Source organism: Carex rostrata, chromosome 4 (genome assembly GCF_964058835.1).
Source record: "Carex rostrata chromosome 4, lpCarRost1.2, whole genome shotgun sequence".
NCBI lineage: Eukaryota > Viridiplantae > Streptophyta > Magnoliopsida > Poales > Cyperaceae > Carex > Carex rostrata.
The window spans coordinates 1,145,867-1,170,828 of record NC_135921.1 but is presented as its reverse complement, the minus strand read 5'-3'; the positions used below and the strand labels follow the sequence as shown (position 1 = coordinate 1,170,828).

The window sequence follows — 24,962 nt, the reverse complement described above, 5'->3', positions numbered from 1 at the left end:
TCAGGGGATCCTTCTGGGACCGGGCCAAATGGGTCCCAGAAGGTGTGGGTGCCGGTCCCAGAAAGTTGTGCACCAAATCCGTCCCAGCTGAATTTTTTTTTTTTTTTTTTTGGTTTTCCGGTGGATCTTCTGCGTCCAGCTAACATACTGATCCCAAATGCCGGTCCCAAAAAGTTGGTTTTGCTGTAGTGTCAATATATATAGATGGATCTTTTACAAAGTTGAATTTAAAATTAAGTTCATAATTAATTAATATTTTTACATACTTTATACTTAATTTTGTAATGAAAATTTTCTAGACGAACAAAATTAATTTTCTTCTGCGTTTCTTCCTTTTTTTGTGCAAAATGACAAGTTAATATGGCACTCGTTGCAATGAAATAATAATTGAGATGGACCTGATATTTTCTTATGCATGTAGTGATCTACATAAGATAATATTTATAAAATAATTTATATTTGCAAGCTCAAACAAAAGTTCTCAAACATGGTTTCTCAAGAGATGACCAGATGGGATTGGGCTGGTTGACGGGCCTTATGGTCCAATTCTAAGGTCAAACCCGCTTTCCTGCTAACAATCTAATATATTATTTTAGAAATTATTTATGAGTAATTCTAAGAAATAGGTAGCACATAGTGTCCCAACCAATTTTATTCCAAAATAAGACATGACAAAACACATGAAAATAAATAAATGACATTTAGCTCGGAATGGATTAGATTTGGCACTTTACAAAGTACAAATTTTGTTATCTTTCTTTAATTTATTTTATAATATTTTACTTTTCAATTTTTGCCAAATGATCTAAATTTATTTACCAGAGGTCATGTAGCTATTTCTACCATAAAATTTTCAATAATATAGAGTTTTCAATTTATAACAAAACATCCCATTACAACCAACATATAACTTATCAAAATAAGAAATATAGATATGTTATTTTAATTTAAGTAGGATATATTTACAAAATTTTGATATATCATTTAATTTAGTTCAAATATTTAATTGAATATTTAATAATTATTGTTTTTTAGTAACAAAATAGTACAATGTTATGGGCAAATAGTCTATATATTTTCTGGAAAAAGTTCAAAGTTAGCGTAATAATCACATAATAAAAATGTAATGAATAACTTATATAAATATATTATATTGCAATGGGCCTGAAATTTTAAATAAATCAATATTATTATTATTATTATTATTATTATTATTATTATTATCATTATTAATCATCATCATCATCATCATCATCATCATCATCATATGTTACATTTGTAAATTTTGAATATTAAGACATCTGGTGATGACCTACAGAATAGTAAATAAATCACATATGACCATCTGCTTCAACTCTATGTGGCAATTTGAGATTTTCCTCTTTTCAATGCCAGTTCTTTTGCTCTGTTTTTGGTACAGCGGAAATGCATCCACCTCAACAGCGCTGCTATATATTGTGATTCACGCTGTGTGCACTCTAATCAAAAGTATGTAAGCCTTATCCACGTCTAAAGCCATCAGGGAGCTTTCCAACTGAGAAGGTATCTCAGATTTGACAGATAAGTATGTGTGCTTTTTCTTTCAATCCAGCACTAGCAGTTTCCCCTAAGTTCGTGACTGCGTATCCAATATGATATAAAGATATCTTCCTGGGATTGATGCTGTTTTGGTTGGTTTAATGTCCGTGTGAATTGAGGGAATTTACAGTAGCTTTGGCCTGTACTTGCTGGTCTTGTAAGTATAACTATGATCTGGTGCCAATCTTACTGAAGCTGATTTAATATACAAGGATTAATGTGCTGCATTTAGTGTGGTATTGGTTCTTAATGTTCCTAAGGCTACTTAACTAGTAGCAAGTTGTCTGAGTTTCCTCCTTATATCTTGCCCCTCAGTGGCTTTGACTGGATTGAGCTGACCCCAACACACTACTCACCCACTCATAAGGAAATCAACCTAAAGGTTTGCCTACGGGCTATTTGCCAAAAGAAAAACCTGAAGGTTTTGTTTTGACTAATAGACATAACTACTGTTTTATTACAATCCAGTAGGGGAGATATCACGTAGGTTCATGCCTGGGCAAGCAAATTGGTATAAGGATGACCACTTAGATTAGATTTCCACTGAATTTCTGGAATTTACAGTAGGTTGTGGCATGTACTTTACTTGTAATTAATTTCACTTATGTTAATGCAGAGAAAACATTCAAGGTATTTTCCATGGGAGGTTTCTGTTTGTGTTAGGATCCGGAAAGTATTAGTTCGAAATGTTGTCAATCATATCAAAGCTGGATTTGTTATGAATAGATAAAAGTACCACTTGTAGTCTAATATTGGTCCATGATGAATTGTGAATATTTTTCCAGTTAATGAATTGGTTCGTTTTAATTTTTAAAACCGGTTTAACATACAGGGCATAACTACATATTAAGTAAAAATTGTTGTGTGTTTTCTCTTGCTGGTATTATAACATCTTCCACAAATTTGGGCCAAGTCCAATAGGAGTATCAGGCCGATATGGACGGTTGGTCAGGAAACAAAAAATGTCTTTGGTTTTATTACGATCTTTACCTGGTAGTAAACATTACCATATTTGGGCCAATATGAGCTGATGCTCAATGTCATGTCGTGGCTACATATACCTGATCTGTTACAGGCGGCTGAGACCTTGTTTCCTCTTGATAACATAGTTACAAAGATGATGATGCATGTGTTACCGGGGCATGTGAGTTCAGATGAGCGGGGTCCATGTTAAATGCATTAAAACCATAGTAGGAAATATCGGTATCGGTATCGGGATCGGTCACGGCCGATACCGATACGTATCGGACCAGTATTGGCCAATACCATAGATTGAAGCATAGTAGGCAAAATCGGCCGATACCGATCCGATACGGCCGATCCGTATCGGTATCGGCCGGCCCCGATCCGATCCTGAGCCGATCCTCACATAGCAAATCATAAAGAAAAAAGAAAAAAAAACCCGATTCTAAGCCGATCCTGAGCCGATTCCGATCCGATCCTCCGATCCCGTATCGGTATCGGCCGGGACCGATCCCGATACCGATACCGATTTTTCCTACTATGGATTGAAGCTTAACACACTATCGCGAGTATCGGACCAGTAGCGGATGGGTCACGGCCGATACCGATACGGATCGGTATCGGCCGATATTTCCTACTATGATCAAAGCTTGCTGAACGCATAGCTTAATTCTCTCCTTCTCTGAAGCAAATGATCCAACACCTGCCTATGTACGATTCCAGCTGGCCATTGAGCTAAGACGGTCGATGAGAATTAAATCACATTTGACCATCTGCTTCAACTCTTTGTAGCGGTTTGACCTTTTGTTCTATTCCATGCCAGTTGTTTTGCTCTGTTTTTAGTCCAGAGGAAATACATCCACCCCAACAGCACTGCTATTGTGATTCACGCTGTGTCCTTCTCAACCAAAAGTATTTTGTGTTCTTTTGCTCTGTTTTTGGTAAGTCTTATCCACGTCTAAAGGCATCACTAAGCTTTCCAACTGAGAAGAGCCCTTAAATTTGGCAGTTAAGTATCTCTGTTGTTTACTTGCTATCCAGCGATAACAGTTTCCCCTAAGTTTGTCACTGGGCATGCAATCTGGTAGAAAGACATCTGGTTGGGATTGATGATGAATCGGTTGGTTTAATATCCCTGTGAATTGATGGAACTTGCAGTTGCTTTGGCATGTATTTACTGGTATGATAAAACAGCTCTAATGCACGGCAGGTGTTTAAAGAAACTTCAAGAAACAATGAAGAATTCCGGACCAATGTAAAGGCCCAACTTCAATGGCAGTTCCATATATCTGGTATTTTCAGTGTTCTCTGATTGTAATTATGTTAATTTTTATTCTCAGTTAAACTGTAAACTACCAGAGAACAGACCACTGACATGTTTCGGAAAAAAAAACAACCTGAAACGTTCTGCATTTCAATTTTGATCATTAATGTGTAACGAAATACAGAAGTAAGCACTACTTTAATTTTATCAACAAAGCTGCAGTAGTACTATTGTCAATACTCAATAATGCTGTATTTTGGTAAAGTTTATTATGCTTTTAAATATAACAAAATAATGAAGATGTTTCTTATATTTTGTTAATTAGTTGATACTTCTTTTTTGAAGGTTGCTGGGCAAGCCGCCCTAGCAACGATTTATATTAAACCAAGATAAAAAGTACTTACAGTTCCTCTAAATCTAAATTTACAAATAATTACAGTTCATCTTCAAAAATTACAGTTAATTAGTTGATACTTGATGGTGAATGAAAACAACATAATAATTCCTCTTCAAAAATCAAGAATTATAATTTACCGATGACATATTTTATCATGTAGCACTACTGCATCAAACAAATTAGAAAATTTTCACAAATTCATTATATATAGTGCGTATAATTGCAAAAATTCCGTTTGAACTAATTGAGGAAAGAATTTTCAAATTGTAATAGGCAATCTCATGGACAGTAGTAAAATTGAAGAAGTTACTCCTATGTAATTTGGAGATCCTATTTCCCATGCATAGTACTGATGAATTTTATGTCAGCCAAACAATATTCAAACCCTGGAAAGGTAAACCAGACTTCAATCATGCAAATTTCAAACTCTAGTAAGGAGGAACATATTGTGTTTTTATTTCTTAAACTCTGATTTTTTTTTATAAAAATGTAGGCCTCAACCTTAGGGCCCTATTTTTATGAACTACAATGTTATGAAGTTCACTGCAACAATTTTGTTTTCATTCCAGACTCACTTTCTCATCACAGTTAAGAAAGTCTCCAAGGTTTTTTATATTAATATTCGTACTCCTTCGCATTTAAAAAAAGAAAAAAAAATTATGAATGATATTTTTTTAAGGATAATCTACTGAAATTATCACCAAAAGTTAAAAATGTTTGGCATACATAGTATATGTGAACGGGCTGTTAAACTTGCAAATATCAAATCCAAGCTAACTCCAAATAATAATACACAAAGCAAATAAAAATAACAAGCTTGTTACCAGCCATTTAACCCTTCATCCCAATCTGAAAAAGTTAAATAGAACTAGGCAACAACATTAATTAAAGTTCTGTAGTAGGCGTAATACTCTTTCGTACAAATTTTAAACCTTGGTAAGGGGGCAAACAGAGTTTGTTATTTCTCAGACTCTGAGGGCATATTTGCAAGAATTATATTGTTATGAAGTTCAATAGTATTTTCCCCTTCCAGTCAATAAATTCCTCATCGCAGTGAAAAAGTTACAATATTTATACATTCTTTCCTCACCATTACAACAAAAACACAATAATAAGAATAAGAGTAAGAATAAGAATAAGAATAAGAATAAGAATAAGAATAAGAAGAATAATAAGAATAAGAATAAGAAGAATAAGAAGAATAACAATCAGAATAAGAAGAAGAATAAGAAGAATAATAAGAAGAATAATAAGAATAATAATAATAAGAATAATAATAATAATAAGAATAATAATAATAATAAGAATAATAATAATAATAAGAATAAGAATAATAATAAGAATAATAATAAGAATAAGAATAATAATAAGAATAATAATGAAAATAAGAATAAGATGAAAAAGAAGAATAAGAATAAGAATAAGAATAAGAACAAGAATAATAATAATAATAAGAATAAGAATAAGAATAATAAGAAGAAATAATTTATTATTATTATAATAAGTGAAAAAATCTTTCGTTTGAATAGGAAAGAATTTGCAAATTATAATAAGTATGGAAAAAGATACTGTTATATAATTTGGAGCTCCTATTTCTTTGGCGTATGGAAGCCCAGTGAGTGAATTGGTGCTGTTAATTTTTTTTTTTGATGGTTGACGGCAAATGCCGTCAACATGATATATTGATAAAAAATTGTTTACAAATACAAATACAAATACATTTTTTTTTTGAGAAAAAAATAAGGATCAAAGTCCTTATTTACTTTATTGATGATAAGAAGGTTTTAGGTTACAAATTGGAACCTAATTGAACAGATTACAAAACTAAACAGATTCAAAATACTGAATCTTGACCTTAGCTTTGAAAATTTTAAATAAAATTCTAAAAATTAAAACTCTTCTGAGTAACCAGCCTTGAAATCACAGCTGTTACTATTTTTTCTGTCATTTCAACCATGACATTTGATCTATCACTTCTTGCTTCATGTATTCTGTAGATTTAGACTCTTCCTTGAATATTCTTCTACATCTCTCCCTCCAACAAATAAACATTGTAATTAAAATTATGTCCTCCATCTTACTTCCTCCTCCTTTTCTGACAATCCAGTTTTGAGCTTGCATTTCCTGCAATGTTCTTCTCCAATCCCTTTGTGGAAACTTGAAATGAAAAGAGACCTTGTCATATACTTCCAGAGTTAAAGTACACTCAGAAAACATGTGTTTAATGTTTTCACAAGCATCTCTGCATAAGAAGCATATACTTGCTAATTGCCATCCCCTTTTAGCAAGATTGTCCCCAGTCAATATTTTGTTGTAAAATACGAGCCAAGCAAAAATTTTCATTCTTGGGGCACCTTCATCTTCCAAACTTTGTGCACATTACAAATACAAATACATTTACAGTAATAATTATTTAATTTACACGTCTATAATATTATACTAAAAAGCTTAGCCATTTGCTAGCCACATCTGTATCTCGTGTTGTATCGTTTATCAAATGCGGCACCATTTTCCTCTTATTAGCGAAGAACCTTCTATTTCTCTCTCTATAATGCCCATGTTTCTGCAGCCCATATGACATCCCAGCGCCTCCGACCCATTTTCCCTAGAGGCCTTCTCGCCCTGATCCATGCCTGCCCCACCGCATCACCCCCACAAGGCATGATATTTAGCTGCGCTTGCAACCCTCTCCAAAAATTCACTGCGTAGGCACAATCCCACATTAGGTGGTCTCTTGTTTCTAAGTTTGTTCCTGCACAGAGGTGACAACCTGCCTGTACATTGCAAGCTCTGTTGCTGAGCACCCTCTGTGTTAGGATTTTATTATTCAACATTAACCATATAAAGATCGGTGCTGTTAAATTATATGTCAGACAACAATATTCAATCCCTGGTAAGGGGAACAAGATTTCAAACATGCAAATTTCATACCCTAGTAAGGAGGAACATAGTGTGTTTTCATTTTTTGTATAAAATGTAGGTCTCAACTTGAGGGACTTATTTGGAGGGAGATTGGTGCAGCCTGAGGTACTGGCAGATCGAGCTTTTCATGAAAGTAGTCTGTGATATTAAACAGATCGATGACCTCACCCTCACTTTATATTCAAAATTGTAGTAGTAGTATTAGTAGTAGTACTGGTGGTGGTGGTGGTAGTAGTAGCACAAATGTTTATCGCAAGCATCCCAAAGCATGTACAGTAAATATCCATGTCAATTAAACTTACAATCATCAAATCCAAGTCCAAATAAAAATAATACAGAGAGCAAAAACAAGGCTCAACACAAACAAATGTTTATCACAAGCACTAAAATGTGCAGTACATATGCATGACTGTTAAACTTGCAATCATCAAATCCAAGTCCCAAAAAAAAAAAAAAAAAGAAAGAAAAAAAATATAGGAAGCAAACACAAAATGTTCAACACAACCAATGTTTAGCATGCGCAGTACATAAGCATGACAGTTAAACTTACAATAATCAAATCCAAGTCCAAATAATAAAAGTATAAAAAGAAAACAAAAACAAGGTTCGACACGTACTGGAAGAAATTAAGCCACAAAAAGCAAAAAAAGAAATATCCATCACGTTACAACAACATTCCAACTGTGCTCCTAGACGATATATAGATGCCGCTTGCATATCTGAAGAGCCTACGATATGAAATGGATTACATATTTTGTCAATCAAAGAGTTTTACGGGAACTTTCAACAATGAAAAGTAGAAGATACTTTACAATCGACCAGGTTTTATAATAATAAACTCAAAAATATTATCATAAAGATGAAAAAGGTTCAATATACATTCTCGTCCATTCTGAAAGATGATATACATCCAGGATAGTAAACAATTTTCTATGGGAACCTCTTGCGTGAAGAATAGCTAATGGATGAAAACATATAACGATATGTTTAAAAAAAGCATGAAGCGATTGCAGTTGGTCTGCTGATCAGTCTCAGAGTACTAATCACAAGGATATAAGATTTAAATATTAGAAACATTAATTTACCTAGTTCCAGGCCACTTCTAGGTAAAATGGAACATATTAGTATATTTCATGGATCTATTAAAAGCAAGTCAACCTAAAAGCTGTCTTTTGTTGTTTCTTTAATTCTCATAATCTTATTAAAAACATTGTCTAATGGAAAATTGAATGGAAAATGAGTACATTTTCCAGAAGAAAAAGAACAAATATTCATTGATAGGTGGAATCGTTGCAAGCACAAAGAATCAACTCTCATTCAATTTAAACATAAGCTAATTTGAGCATTTTATGTTGCTTGCATAATTGAGCAACATAAAAGGCTTTTTTATTCATTTGGTGTTGCTAGCATATTTGGTGCTAATTCATAATTTTTCTTCTAAGTGCCGGACTCAGATATTCAAAGTACAAGTTTCAGAATGCAAAATAAAGAATGATAGTAAATATATGCAGGCAAACCTTATTTATGTGGTATCGGCTTCAAGCGGGATAACTTGACATTTGAAATGAAATAGCTGGTGTACTCCACTAGCCAATTTTCCAAAATCAGCAGGCATGTTTTTGCAGACCATCCTCTTGAGGTTTATGAGGTGCTCGATGCCCTTTGGGATATCCTTTAGCTGTTCCAGTTCCCATAGCTGAATTTTTTCCAGGATCACCATGGTGCCCTGCTCCATCTCCACTTGAACCAGATTTGGCATTTGCATCAATGACAGAAACTTCAGTTTGGGGAACCACTCAGCTCTAAAATTTAGTTTTGGGTCTTTAAATGCTTTTTGGAGGGTCAACCACGTAAGGTTATTCAAATGTGAAAGAGAGGGCAGGGGATCTTTTTGTAGTTGAGACCATGCGAGCCTTATCTGAATAGGTTTGCCAGAACTTTCGAACAAAGGTGATTTAAGTATTTCTTCATTCAATCGCCCAAAGAGACGTAACTTCTGAAGTTGTTGCAGGTTTTCCAAACCTTCTAATTGAAGATGTTCATTCTCATTGCTCGCATGAATAGATAAGTAGGAAAGAGATTTCATATTTGATAATGATCTGCATAACTCTGCTGAGTGGTTTTCTTTAACATTCAATATTCGGAAGCTTCTCAGCTGAGTTAAATTTCCCAATTCTCTCACAACAATAGCATTTGATTCCAAGGCCTGAAGAGTTTGCAAATCTTTCAGGTAAAATATGCCCTTAGGCAAAGAGATTCCAGCAAGAGCTTGAAATATTCTATATGTGGGATCAACTCGTACCTGAGCAAAGAGATGACGCAGTTTTTTTAGCTTTGTTATGCCATCTGGTAGTTTTTGTATTTTAGAAATCATGAGATCCAGGGTTTGTAAGTTTGTAAGTTTTTCTATAGATTTTGGTAGAAATTTCACCTCTGTATCCCTCAGACCTAGATAACGGAGATTGAACAAATCCCCAATTGCATCCGTTACCTTTTTTATTTTCTGGCCATCTAAATTCAAAACAGCAAGATATCTGGACTTATCCCAAATAAAAGATCTCAAAAGAGATGAGGGTACATTAGGGTCAACTGACATAAAAGTTCTGAGTCGCGGTAAGTAAACTTCATGGCTGATCTCTGCTCTTAATTTGACTATTGAGAGCCGACGAACAGAGTTGCTGAAATCTACTATCTCGCAATCCTCTTGTAGCAATCTAAAGTTTTCTTTCCTACATAGATTAGTGGCCACTTCTCTCAATGTATCATGCATTCGAATTTTCTTCACCCTACCCCATGTATTTCTTTCTACAATTTGTAACATGCTGCGTTGTATGAGTTCTTGGAGGTATCCCTCTGCCACCTCTTCCAATGTGCTTCTTCCCTTTTGTTCTATGAAACCCTCCGCTATCCAAAGCCTTACAAGTCTATTTCTTGCAAGCAAAGAATCTTCGGGAAATATACAACAATATAAAAAGCAATTTTTTAGGTATCTTGGAAGGTATTTGAAGCTTAGAGTTAATATGTTCTTCAATGAATCCAAGTTTGGGTTCTTGGCTAGCTCCCAACTAAGTTGACCACATACCCTCTCCCATTCCGGTTCTGTATTTTCAATCAATGAGAATACACCACCCAATGAAACAAGAGCCAGAGGCAAGCCAGCACACTTTGAAACAATATCAGTTGCCCACTTTTGTAGGGGAGGAGGACATTCATTGTTATTTTCAAGATGAAAAGCCTTTCTACAAAACAAGTCCCATGATTCCTTTTGTGACAAAGCTTTTAGTTCCAGCCTATTGATTTTTAGAGAAAGGTTAGCTACTACAGCATTTCTACTAGTAATCACAATTCGGCTGCCTCGATGGTTATCAATAAGTGTGTCTCTTATTTCCTCAAATGAATTTGGATTCCACATATCGTCTAAGACAATCAAATATTTCATTTCTTTCAAGAGTTTCCTTAATCTTTCTTTTAATCCTCTGCAATCCATGTTAGTTGTGTCTATAGGAAGATTCGGTTCACAATCAAAGTTTCGTGGAACAAAATCAATTTCAAAGATTATATTCCGTAAAATATTTTCAGTGGAATATGATTGAGATATAGAAACCCATGCACTACAATCAAAGTTTTTTTTCTCTCTCCTGAAAACATTGGTAACCAATGTAGTTTTTCCTACGCCACCCATTCCCCAAACTGATATTACAGAGAGTTGTGGTTTCTCACAAATTACACAGTTTGTTATCACAAGTCTATTTTCTTCGATTCCGACAATATTATCTTCATCAATGAAATGAGCAGAGACAGCTGCATTATTAGACTCTAAGTTCTTGCGAATCGTGGTGTTTCTTTTTGTCACCCATCGCTCTTTTAATGTGGCAAGATGGTTAAGACTTTTCTCTACTTCTGTCAGTTCAGAAGCAATCCGTTTCAACTTAATGAACACCTTTGGTTTTTTTGCCATTGTTCTCACATGAAACAATTTTCCGTCAAATTTCTTGTTACCAACTATGTACGCAAATTCAGACACTATATCTTCAATATAGTTCGCTGAATTTTGTACCTCTTTTACCCAGGCTTCATGAGATTCACTGTCCTCATCATCTATCTCATTAAGGTACCCTTTCATCACTCTGAGTTCTCTACTGATGTTGTTGATGCTTTCTTTGAGGTTTGCGAAAGTGAGGCCAATATTGGAAGTCTGTGAGACTGTTAGCTTCACTAATTTGCTAGCCAGCACATCTCCAATGACCTTGAGTGCAGCAAGAATAGCAGCCTCAGCCATGGTTCTCAATCTTTACGTGTTACAGTAACTGGCTTTAACTACTACTTCATATATGATGCACAATTTTTTGAGCTGTTGAAAGTAGAAACAATGGTAAGGCCATGCAGTAAAACTTCTATTGACAAAATTCACTCATGAATGAGTCTAGCATGCCAGGTTTATGAGGGTTTGAATTACACTTCTATGCATATAATTAAGCCATACATAGACACAACAACACAGTAGTTGGCGTACATGGAGGCTTTAATTAAAAATCTGCTCAATTTTTTTGGAGAGATTTATTAACAAATCTTGTACGTACATAGCTTAACATACAGAAGTGCATCGCATTCAGAGAAAAAAGGAAGTCGAATACAATCATTAACTTAATTGAAAGTCTTTACTCACATAATTAATGAACAAAATAAATTTAATTAAACTAAAATATGGGCCAATGTATAATCAAAATGTAATTTTTGTTAAATTGCTTGTTGACACCCTCCCTGAGTGTACTGATTAATAAATAATATTCAGATGACAATTTTTTTGGGATTAGTTAATTTGTAACATTATTGTCATAACGGGCTTTGTTTTTTGCCGTTACTTTGAAATAAACTAGGACCTGTTTTATGTTCCCAATCAAGTTAAATTAAGAGCTTTTTTTTGTCTTGTTTGAAAAATAGAAATTCAAGTATTACAAGGACATGAATTACAAAATTTACAGATGCATACTAATGGATCTGATAACTTGCATTGAAGTTCATCACAGACTTCTTGTCAAGTTTGTCTATGGTGTTAATTGCATTGATGTTCATCACAGACTTCTGTATACGAGTAAACCAAAAATGTAACTCGAAATATCTTATGTAATTTAAGCACTTTCTTAGTGTCCAGTATTACTGGTATTGTGTTCTAGTATTTTGTTATAATAAATTGTCTTTGTTTTATGGGTGCTCTCAGTGCTGGTAATGAATCAGATCAGGATTAGGATTCGGATCAGATTCTTGTGTAATGCATATGAATTAGATAAGAATTTGAGGATCCAAGTGTGCATCTATATTCATTATGGTAGCAAATTTTGGATTGTATTTGAATCATATATATATAAGATATTTTAGTAAAAAAAACTTTTGAATAAAATAATATATGCATAATCCGAGTGAATATAATTATTTTATACTATATAATTTAGTTTTCAAGTAGCTTAATTAATTGTATGACATATCAAATCCTACATAGATTTCAGATTTGAATCTTATAAGATTTAAAAGTAAATTCAACAAATAAAATAGTTTATATTTCAAGAATTATGTACGGGTTTAATAAATTAATTACTGGATATACTTTTTAGATGCATTAATACGGAGCCGGATGGATCGTTGACTGCCTAGCTTTCACTGTACGTTTGGCCTTGCTGCTAAATATATTGACAATTTAGGAATTAGGACTGTAGGCACTTAATGGGCTAGCTTGCTGTAATTAGTCTGTAAAATAATGTCCGAGTAAGTTGTACTATCCCAATGTTAGAGGACTGAGTATACTCATGTAATTTCCTATAACTGAACATTCTTTTCATTAAATTTCCAATACATACCAACAGAGTATGGGTTCAATAAATTACTTTGTCGATTCCAAAATCCCATTCCGTATATCACCAGCAATTAATGCATCAGATGAATTATGTAAGTTAATTGTACTTTCATGTTTCTTCACTTGAAAAACTAGCTAGAGGTTTATAGGTTTAATGTTGGATCTTAATCCAACGTTGAGCATATATGTAATATAATTATGAATTGTTTACTGTCATATAAGGTTGTCACAATTAAAGTGATATAATATGGATTTAAGATATTAGACAATCAATGTATTCAATAGGATGTGGTCCATAAATGTGTAGAACAATTTGGATAAAAATCAAATCATTAATAGACTGATTATGAAATTTCCAATTGAGAAAACTGTCTTTTGAGAACCCAGTGCGGGTGGCTCACCCACACTGGATCTGAGTGCGGACGCACTCAGGAGTTAGCCAAATTTTGGAGAGCTTTTTGGAGCCCAGTGTGGGTGGCTCACCCGCACTGGATCTGAGTGCGGACGCACTCAGTACTTAGCCAATTTTTGGGAACTTCAGAACAATGCAAGGAAAAAGTCCGAGTGCAGTGCGGATGCACTGAGCTTCCAGTGCGAGTGAACCGCTCGCACTGAGGACTTAGTCAATTTTCTGAAAGTTCTGTTTTAAGCCCAGTGCGGGTGGCTCACTGTAACATTACGCAAAATACGTATATGAGATTAATATATGAAAATAAAGTACAAAATGTCTGGATATATTTTTCAGTCAAATATGTTACATTCAAAGAACAAGTGGCATTTCTTTTTAATATATTAGTGAGATAATTAAGTTGCTTTGAAATTTGTTACTATGAATCTGATTATTCAGAAGTTTTGTTTGATTAATAAAATATGTTTATTGGTTTCAATTTGTAAAATATTTACAAGTAAATATTGAAACGTCATAAATAGAAATTTTATAAGGTACAAAATATTAAAATTTTTGAAAGTTTCGAGTTCATTTGCTACACGGTCAAGCGGTCAAAGAAAGGAACATTTTATTAAGTTAATTTATAAGTTTTTTTATATAATCAATTTTTATTATTTCTTTGACCGCTTGACCGTGTAGCAAATAAACTCAAAACTTTCATAATTTTGCATGCACATGCATCACTCATGAAATACATGAATTTTAACGGTTTGAATTTGACGTTTGAAATCGATCTGATGAACTTTTAGAGTTGTGCTCACCAAACTCTCTTGGTGAGCACATCACACCCTAGCTTTACTCATATATATATATATATATTTTTTTTTTTTGAAAATTCGAATATTGAGCCGTAGCACGGACCAACCCGTGATATGCATAGTACCATAGACTCACTCTTTATTTTTTATCAATTGAATTATTAGTATGCATAAAAGCCACTAACTTCCAAAAAAAAGAAGAAATTAGCTTATAAACCTTTTTTTTTACCACTTGATTTTATACTAAATTAATTCAAAAATTTATAAATTTGATATATAGATTAGTTTCAAAGGTTTGAATTCGTCATTTAAAATTATTCTGATAAGTTTTAGAGTTAGCCGCACTAATCATTTGATAAGCTTAAAAACACCCTAGTTCTACTCATAATATATAGAAAAAAAATATTCGGTGTTCTACATATATATATTATATCTACCCCCATATTAATTATAGATGTCGTATAAATCTAAAAATAGAAAAATGAAAAAAAGGAAACATAGTAGAAAGCAACGAAATCAAAGAACTTAATTGAGGTACCTCGAAACCAAGATGTGTTGAAGATCCCAATATGTGATGGTATGAATTTTTATGGAGGCCCTGCTAACATTTTGATGTGAAGATCAAGCCCAAGAAAAGAATGGAAGGTCGAGCACAACAGTCATATCTGCAAAATTTAGTATAGAGAATTTTAATCCAATCTCAAATTATTCCATCTGCAAGCAACAATTATACTTTTCTTTTGACATAAAAAAATAAATAAAAACAATGCTTACATAATTTTCATAACAATAGCATAGTATTTCTAATTTTCTTGACAATTATAGATATATATTGATACTGGACTAAAAAGGAGTTGTGCTAAAGAAACAAAACTAATAGTAACAATAGGAAATATCACCATGCATAAAATGGTCAATGAACATCTGTCCTAATTAATCCGCTGGTCCTCGATCGTAGGCCCTGACTTAGGGCCAGCCTGACTTTGATTAAGAGCTAGTTACGTTATAATATAACTTACAAAATATAGATCGACAATATTTGGACTCCCAAATTTGATATTTCAAAATTCAAATCATCTGAGCCGCCTAGTGCCCTATAAATATTTGTATAAAAAAAAATCAAATTTTACAAATTAATTAATATGTTTTATAATATTTTAAGAATATAGACAGATCATTTTTTTTTTTTAAATTTGTCCGTTTAAAATAATAATTATTTTTCACAAGTACAATAAGAACTGAATTTTTTTTATTACCACCTAGTTAATTTCTAATTAAAAAAATACTACCCTAGCTAATTAACTTATTTTCAGAGTTACCATCCACGCTTTTTCAGTCCGCACATTAAATAAGGATGGTGTGCACCCTGAGAAAGGGTATCAAATGGTGCCCTTTCTCAGAGTGTGCACCAACTCTTTATTTATTTTTTTTTTGTTACGTTATGTTTAGTTTTGAAATTTTGGAATTATGAATTTTATTTTGGAATTTTGAATTTTGTTTTGAAATTTGTTTTGGATGCTGAATTTTATTTGCTTTATAATTTTATTTTCCTTAAATGACATAAAAAATAAAAATTAGCTAGTTTTATCTAAAATTAGTGGTTTGCTAAAACCTGTAACGGGTTACCTAAACCCGGTCCGCCCGTACCTGCCCGGGGTATCCGTACCCGAGGTCGGGTATAAACGGGTATGAGGCGGGCCGGATCCACCTTTTTTGAAAAAAACCCGCCCATACCCGTACCCGCCACCCGCTACGGACGTGCCCGCCTAGGGGTGTAAACGAGCTGGGCCTTAGCTCGGCTCGTTTATTTTGGCCCGAGCCTGGACCGAGCGAGCTGGACCTAGGTCATCCGAGCCAAAAACCCCTGGCTCGCTCGTGACAAGCCAGTCCGAGCTAGCTCGTGAGCTGATGAGCTGGCTGGCTAGGCTTTATTAGGCTGCTATTATACAAATTCAAAAATATAAAAATAAGAAAACTCATTCAAAAAATTTAAGAAATCGTTCAGCAGGCACATCTTCAAGCAACTAAAGCCCATATCATTTCTTCTCAAACCAAAAATACATCAATTTTGTATAATTGCGCCTTTGAAAATGGGATTGGACTTAAAATTATACGGGGCTAAACCCTAAATCTACAGTAGCTTAACGAGCCGAGCTGGCCCGGTCCGAGCTGACCTCTGGCTCAGCTCGTTTATTTTGGCCCGAGCATGAACCGAGCTGGCTCGTTAACAGCTCTGTCCACTACTGAGCGAGCTATTAGCGAGCGAGCTAGAGGCGAGCCACGAGCGAGCCACGAGCCGCGAGCGTTTTTTACAGCCCTATACCCCCCCCACCCGTATCCTACCTGTTTACCCGTCCTGGGTTTACCCGAGATACCCGTACCCTACCCGTTTTTTTTTTTTAAATTTGAATTATATTTTATTGTTTTAATTATAATGAGAATTTGAAAATAAAATAAAATGACTTATGTAAATAAATAAATAAATAAATTTGTACTTAGCCGTATAAATATACAAATTTTCGCACGAATAATTTTTATATATAAGTTACAAATTTTATTTATTTAGAAATTATAAAGATGCGACTTGATAATTTCATGTATATATATATATATACACACACTATTTGATATTGAACTATTCAGATTTTAAAAATCGAATTATAAACACGTAATAATATTCATACGACACTGTAAAAAAAAGAGAAAAAAATAAAAAATCCGGACCCTACCCGAGGTACCCGTTACCCGTACCTGAGATACCCGTTACCCCTACCCGAGACGGGCATAGGTATGAAACGGGTAGGGTAGAGTTTTTGAAAAAAAAACCCACCTACCTGTACCCGTCATACCCGTTACCCGTCCCGGATTTACCCGAGATACCCGTACCCTACCCGAGAGCAAACCTCTACCTAAAATATAGAATAAATAAGATCACAACAAATAAATTATACTACAACACAATATACAATCTACTAGTTTGGTGAACCGAATGGTACCCTTCCCTAGATAGAGTATCAAATTGTACCCTTCTCCAGGGTGCCCACCAGCTTAGTTTAGTGTGCAGACTGAGGGAACCGGTTTTTTTATTTTTACCCAAAAATATTATTATTTTAATTAAAATACCCAGCTTTTCGCCGGAATTTTAAAAATACCCAACCGTGGAATTTTTCCACGGGTTGAAATTTGAATTCCCAGACCAGACCTAAATTTTTATTTTTATTTTTTTTTTTTAAACAGAAATTTGTATTTATTTTTTATTTTTTGTATTGAAATATTAGAAATATTGGATATATTTCTTTGAAAATAGATGGAATACAATATAATTTGATTTATTAGAAAGACTGCAACAAATAACCCGGATCAATATTTTTCAGATCAGATTTTTCGCGGCTGTAAGAAAAATTAATATATTTCTTTATGTGTTATTGGAAAAAAATAAAAATGCTTAGATTCCGAGTTATTGATCCCGGTTCAAAAGTCACTTCTATGTAATTTAGAAAATATTATAATCTTTCTAGTACATTTAATTTATTAAAAGTTTTATCTATTTTGAGAATTATTTTTGAATAATAATCATTAAATAAATTAAAGTTTTTGTTTTTTTTTCAAAATAGATATAACTTTTAATAAATTAAATGTACTAGAAAGATCATAATATTTTCTAGATTACATAGAAGTGACTTTTGAACCGAGATCAATAACTCGGAATCTAAGCATTTTTATTTTTTTCCAATAACACATAAAGAAATATATTAATTTTTCTTACAGCCGCGAAAAATCCGATCTAAAAAATATTGATCCGGGTTATTTTTTGCAGTCTTTCTAATAAATCAAATTATATTGTATTCCATCTATTTTCAAAGAAATATATCCAATATTTCTAATATTTCAATACAAAAAATAAAAAATAAATACAAATTTCTGTTTTTAAAAAAAAAAAAAAAAATTTGGGTCTGGCCCGTGATATAACTTTTGAATAATAATAATTAAATAAATTAAAGTTTTTGTTTTTTTTTCAAAATAGATATAACTTTTAATAAATTAAATGTACTAGAAAGATCATAATATTTTCTAGATTACATAGAAGTGACTTTTGAACCGGGATCAATAACTCGGAATCTAAGCATTTTTATTTTTTTCCAATAACACATAAAGAAATATATTAATTTTTCTTACAGCCGCGAAAAATCCGATCTGAAAAATATTGATCCGGGTTATTTGTTGCAGTCATTCTAATAAATCAAATTATATTGTATTCCATCTATTTTCAAAGAAATATATCCAATATTTCTAATATTTCAATACAAAAAAAAAAAAAATAAATACAAATTTCTGTTTTAAAAAAAAAAAAAAAAAAAAAAATTTAGGTCTGGCCCGTGGAATTTTTCCACGGTGGGAATTCAAATTTCAACCCGTGGAAAAATTCCACGGGTTGGGTATTTTTAAAATTTCGGCGAAAAGTTGGATATTTTAATTAAAATAATAATATTTTTGGGTAAAAATAAAAAAATCGGCTGAGGGAACATGGGTAATATAGTATGTAGTAATAACATAGTAATAAATTAATTTTTTTTACTAATTTACTATTAGAACTTAATTAAATATACAACTTGCAAGATATTGGTACATTTTTTTTTTTTCAAAAAATGCTTATATATTCATCTTATGGAGAGCACAGGTATGACATCTCTTGATATCAAGTGTCTTGCAGCGATGGACATAATTGACGGCAGAGCCCCGGACCATACAAATACAAGACCAGGGGAATCAAAGTTCTGATGCTCTGTAAGCCCCTCAATCTCAAACGGTCAGAAACAGGGAAACAAGCAACCTCCGTCAACCCAGGTGCAGAGGATAGTAGTGATGATTGTGTCGACTTTGAGGAGCTTAAAGCCGAGGCAGAAGAAGAAAGGCCCGCGACACATGAAGCCAACCACTACATTTTTCACGCATTGAGGACAATGCTGAATTTTAACTTAGGGGTAGGGGCCGGTAAGGAAATTAACCATGTATCTTTAAATTTTTCGCATATTTATTTTCTTAGGTGCTAGTAGTTTTACTCAATTATGACTAGAATTAGAGGCTTCACCAAAAATTCTTGAAGGATTAATTAATTGAGCCTTTTAGCTAGCTTCCGCATTTTCTATTTTTATAGTAGATAATCAAATAAGGAATTGCTTGAATCAATTTAGGCTAAGGTTTAGACAATTGAGCATGGTACGGAAATTTTGAATTTTTAAAAATAATTAGTGATCTCGAAGTGAATAATTAATTGCTAACCATGAATGTTGATAAAAAAAGATAACCTTAGAAAATTATTTTTGAGTAATTTATTTTACAAAGTCTTCTAAGTTTGAGAGTGTTTTAGAATAATCATTTATTATGGATAGACCCCTAGCGAAACTATACAATAATTCCTCATATGAATAAATACTTGAAATTGTGTGTAATCATGGTACTTGTGAGACAAAAATATTTATTTCTTGCAAATTTTAAATTTTCAGAAAAATACAAAAATACAAAAAAAAATAGAAAACCAAGAAGAGGCAAAAAAAAAAAAAAAAAAAAAAATAAAGAATGGAGGTTAGAAAAATGAGTATGGGTGCCTACACAAGACTGGTTACCAATAGGCTCGACATAACCTCCCAAATCTTAGTTTTTGTACAAAGTTTATTTTTCTGAAAAAATCGTCACATATACCAATACACTTAGTTGTCATACTTTGCTCCAATCAATTGGAAATGAAAATTAAAATTTATATCACTAGAATTCCTATTGGTTGGAAGGGATCAATTTATAATCGAAGGAGAAATTAACACTCTTGGATTTAGGGATATTTGTGGGATAAATTGTTCAAGGTAATTATTCTAAAGAGAGAATAATAAGATCAACCATGGGGTGAATAAATTGTTCAAGGGAGAGATCATGAATAATTTTGAAGTTCAAAATTTTTGCATGACCATATCATCTGTAGCAAACCAAAGTTCTAATTTAATTTGTAGCAAGTCCTTGAGATTACACGGTTTACACTTAGATTGAACCTTTGACCGACACGGTTTACAATATGTTGCTTAAAGTTGCATTGCTTATGGTTTATCTAAATGCTTAGATTGTGTAGCAACTAAATGATAAAAGTAATGAACTTTAAAGTATCACTGGCCAAGGTAATCAGTAAGGAACACTGATTGCATGTGAGGCTAGTGTGACGATTGAATGTTGTGATCTAAGCTAACACAAATCAACTCAAACTAGCTGCCGGTTCAATGTCACAGGTGCATGTCATCAGATTTGACCACACGTGAACATCACTATGGATTTTGTGTTTTATCATTGATGGCTCACAGTGTTGTTGTCTTATGTCTGAGACTATGGTATGCCTGCTTAGGGAATGTGCATCAGTGATTGGTGTCCAATGCTCTCTGTAAAAAGGACCCATAAAGACATCTTCTCTGTGTACACTACTTACATTAGATAATACACATATGTCAACGGGACTAATATCCTTTATTCACATCCTGGTGTCTATTGAGTAAGCTACGATATCCTTGGGCCCCTTGATAGAGATTATATTATATGTGCATAACATGATTGACTAGCAGCAATCATGTATTATAATATGATGCTCACGTGTTAGGAAACATATTCGATGATACAACTAGAATGACAAACATTATGTTTCGCGTTCATCATTTAATAATCGTGAGATATTGGAAACAACACAGGTAGTGTTATGCATTGCCTATATTGGATCTATGATACTGTTAGGATACATATCGTATGTATAAGTGGATAGTCAAGGCATAACCTTTATCAACTGGAAACCAGCTGTTCTAGATTGCCAACATAATACAGATCCAAGCCAGTCACACCTATAAGGTCCCTTGGTCGAGATGTTATATGGGTTTATGACATTGTGTAGATATGTTGGAAACAACATGCACAACGAATTATATAATACAAGTTATTATACTGTTCAACACTATGAGAGATATGATGACATAATCAAAGCAGTTTGTAACCAGCTGTACAAATGATGTTTTGATTATGTGAGATGATTTAATCCTACTATTTTGGTTGATGTAATGATACCATGAAATAGAGGATTATCATACGAGCGAGTGGATATGTTGCGATTTGGACTTACAGTTCAAAAGATATAGTCATTTTAGTGAAGATGTAAGAATGTTGACCGAGTCAAACTCAGGTCAAATCTGGTCAAACACGTTTTGACTAAGATGAGGTGGCATTTGGTTGATTGGTCAATCAAATGTGAGGGAGAGAGGTTGCTTGGAGTTTTAAGCAATGTTTGGCTACATTCTTAAATGGGCTATTGGCCAATTGTACTAATAAAAGATATAATTACTAAATCAGCCTCTTCTATTTAACTAGGAGTTAGGTATTTATGAGGACATTTAGATAATTTATAAAATATATTTAAGAAGGGTATCCCTCCATTCTAAACTAACACAATTCAGTTGACAAGATCTATTTCCTAAAAAGTTCCTCTTCTATTCCTCTTTCTCTTCCATTGATCAAATCAAGATAAAGTAGCAAGGAGCAAGTGAGCAAGGGCACGCCCCAAGCCGAGGTCGTCACCCCTCCCTCCTCCTGGCCGCGCCGCCACTAGGACCCGCCGGCCGCCTCTCCTCCACCCGTCGCTGATTCGACTTGGAGTCTAGCCCCGCCGTGAGTCCGCCACCCGAGCTTCGCCTCGGGCCGTGCGCCACCGCTGCTCACCGTCTGATTGGTTAAGATCCAATTCGAACCCGTGCCACCTAGTGGCCATCAGCCGCCCCTCTCTCTCTCTCTTCTCTCCTGGTGTAGAGGTTGAGATCAATCTCTCTCTCATTCTCCTTCGAGATTGATCTAGATCTGTTCGATCTTGATCTTGATCTCTCCTTACCTCCTCAATTCGAGTTGAGATTTGGATTATCGAGAAGCGTGCGAGATCGTGTTGATGTGCTACGTGAGATCTATTCAAAGTGTTTTGAAGTAGTGAACTAGCTTTCAAATTCGCAATGGCATGAGGATCCAAGCAACTAGCATTGATCTCCTCCTGTTCTTGACAACACCTTGGTGTGCGAAACTTGAGGTTTCCTGTTTGAAAACTTCATCAAGGGAGACAAAGGCACAGGCAACCGTTTAACGCTCAACCGTTTATGGCAAGATCTGGTCTAGATCGCTAAAGAAATTTTAGAAATGTATCTGCTAGCCTAGACCATTTCCCAACACTTTGATCACAACAACAACTCTTTGATTTAAGATTTTGTCTAGTCTTTCGAACGATTGTGATTTAATTGCTCAAGACATTAAATCTTATTTCCAACGGATCGACACTCGTTTATACTACTTGATAGAATTATGCACTTGCAATCAGATCTAGTACAGCCGAGTTATAAATTTAAAAGTACTGACGCTAATCTGTCCATCATGGTGTTACTTTAACAAAACTTTATGCTCAATTGCTTAATACAATAGTAGTTATGGTGGGTAATTTATAGGCAAGGTCACGTCCCGATGTAGTGCGCAATAGGTATTCGAGGAAATTTGTGAGTGAGATTTTATTTGTATCCTGTTCAAGAAAATATAGTTTGAACTGGTGCTAACCTAACTGAACCAGGGTTTGCGATGCAGGAACTAATATGCCACTTCCAATATGGTATTTGATAATGATTTAGACAAGTAAGATTGCTATAACTAATATATTGAACTTTTGTATGAAAATTATATTTTTTTTATCAATTTAAAATATTTTACAATCTTTTAAGAATTGGGATAGATATATATAATTTAATTTAAAAAATAACCATTGAATAAAAATAATTATATTTTTTCCTCCAAAAGTATATATATATGATAAGAAAATAAATAAATAAATATAAAACTTAGCCCTTCATAACATTTGATCGTTTATAATATCATATTTCAAAAAGCAAGGTGCGAAGTCAAAGTACCAGCTGATGGATCGTTTTAAGAAGTTATATTATAGAAATCATAATTAAATAAAAAATGCAAATTAATAAAACTAAAATGGGATTACCAACTTAGATCTGGAGAAACAAAAGAGTAAGTTAGAAGCCCTTCCACCGCACCAGTTGTTGCTGCAGACTTGTCCTTTTTCTTTTTCCTTTTTTGTTACTCTTTGGCCTAATATCAAGAGGAATCGAGGCTTGGGATCGATGGAGAGAGATAGGAAAGCTCTGAGATGGCGTTGAATGAACAGGAATTAAAAAGAAGTGAGAAGTGACCAGAAATTATGAGACATGGAAATTCGATTAGCAGCTTTAAATTCCTTGATTTTGACTGTTTGAATTTTGAGCAAAATCTTTAATTGCATCTACTCTGCTGTCGGTTGGTGACACTTCCTTGCCATACTAAAATGTCTAAAATGCCTCCTCAATATATGTTCTTCATAAAATTAACAACTGAAATTAAGAATGAATCTAGACATACTAATAAATAAAAATTTATCTTATCAAAATTAAAAAAGTAAAATTGTAAAAGGATTCATTATAGCTCAAATTGACTATTATATTAAATTTGGAGATATCAAATAATTTGATAAGATATCAAATGCTGATAAAATATTTTTAAAAGATGTCATTTGATATTCTTAAAAATAAATTAAACATCCATCATGATTCTTAAATAAGAAAATAAGGAATGGAATATACCTAGAGAGGAGAAATAAGAAAATGAATAAATTGATTTTCTCTCTAATTTTGTTCTCTATTCAATATTGTAACATATCGTGTGGCAGTATGTGTGACGAGTATGTTTCTAACTAAATTTAGACTTCTACATGTAAAAAAGATGTATTTAATCAAAAGAAGGCATATTATTTGATTGTAGGGCTGATATTAAATCCGAAATTTAATCTTTTAATCATAACTGTTGGCATATATTTGAATTGGATAACTGGAATATTCAATTATCGTATTGACTTCGAAATTTCAATGCAATGGAATTCCTGCTCTGTTTTTTCTGCAACAATACAAGAACACAATTAGGAAGATATTTTTCGATATTCCTTAAATAAGCAACCAATCCCAAAATAAATTTCATTAATTGTCAATATTAGAAAATTATTATTGCCATGCATTCATACTAGGGTCACCAACTGGTCACAGATATGAATATCTGTTTTCGGTCAGGAATTTTCAGGCTCCATGTATTACGGATCTGAGGCTTCAATTAGTATTTTAAGCATTCTTTCAGGGAGAAGTGAATAGATATTGAGCATGATTTGGAAACTCTGCGGATTCCAAGTCTACTCGGCCGGGTCAACTCGGTAACGGTCGGGTCTAATACGATTTTCACCCGAGTCCGATACGGTTTTACAGCAAAACTCGGTTTAACAGTGTTTGACTTGTCCGAGTTAGCCAATTTGTTATTGACTCATTCGGTTGAAGTTCTTTCTAAAACAAATAAAACCAGTTCGATTCAAATCTTATTCAAACTCAAACTCAAACTAGGGTAAGTTTGATTTGTTTGCCGCCCTGTTGAAGAATAGAATAAACTAGAAGGGTTAAATCGCAAAATAAAGAGAAGGGTAAAATTGTAATTTATAATAGTTAGAAATGAACCGTTGGAATGTCAACGGTGAAATAGAAAGGGAGGTATATATAACCCCAGTATATGCTTTAGAGAAATATAAGAAAAATAAAAAAAAACTCAAGTTCTCTCATCTCTCTATTTCTTATCAAATTAACATGGTATCAGAGCTCTAAGCTCCTGAGATCAGAAAAAATACACACAAAAACCCGTAACAGCAAAGAAAAATA

General features: G+C 33.5%; 2 protein-coding genes across 2 annotated transcripts in view; one reads left to right on the top strand and one right to left on the bottom strand.

Moving 5' to 3' along the window:
* Positions 1–7,583: 7,583 nt before the first annotated feature.
* LOC144552610 (disease resistance protein RPM1-like) lies at positions 7,584–23,530 on the bottom strand. Its single transcript, XM_078300601.1, has 4 exons — positions 23,219–23,530; positions 14,717–14,843; positions 8,642–11,475; positions 7,584–7,852 (listed from the first exon to the last, which is right to left on the bottom strand). Exon 3 carries the CDS (start codon positions 11,401–11,403, stop codon positions 8,647–8,649), a length of 2,757 nt encoding a protein of 918 aa, XP_078156727.1. The 5' UTR covers positions 11,404–11,475; positions 14,717–14,843; positions 23,219–23,530; the 3' UTR covers positions 7,584–7,852; positions 8,642–8,646.
* The window catches only part of LOC144552475 (uncharacterized), a 37,204-nt gene continuing 31,198 nt past the window's right edge, over positions 18,957–24,962 (top strand). Inside the window, exon 1 of the mRNA XM_078300455.1 lies at positions 18,957–19,170. Within this exon, the coding sequence (XP_078156581.1) occupies positions 18,957–19,170 (214 nt within the window). The remainder of the gene's footprint in view (positions 19,171–24,962) is intronic.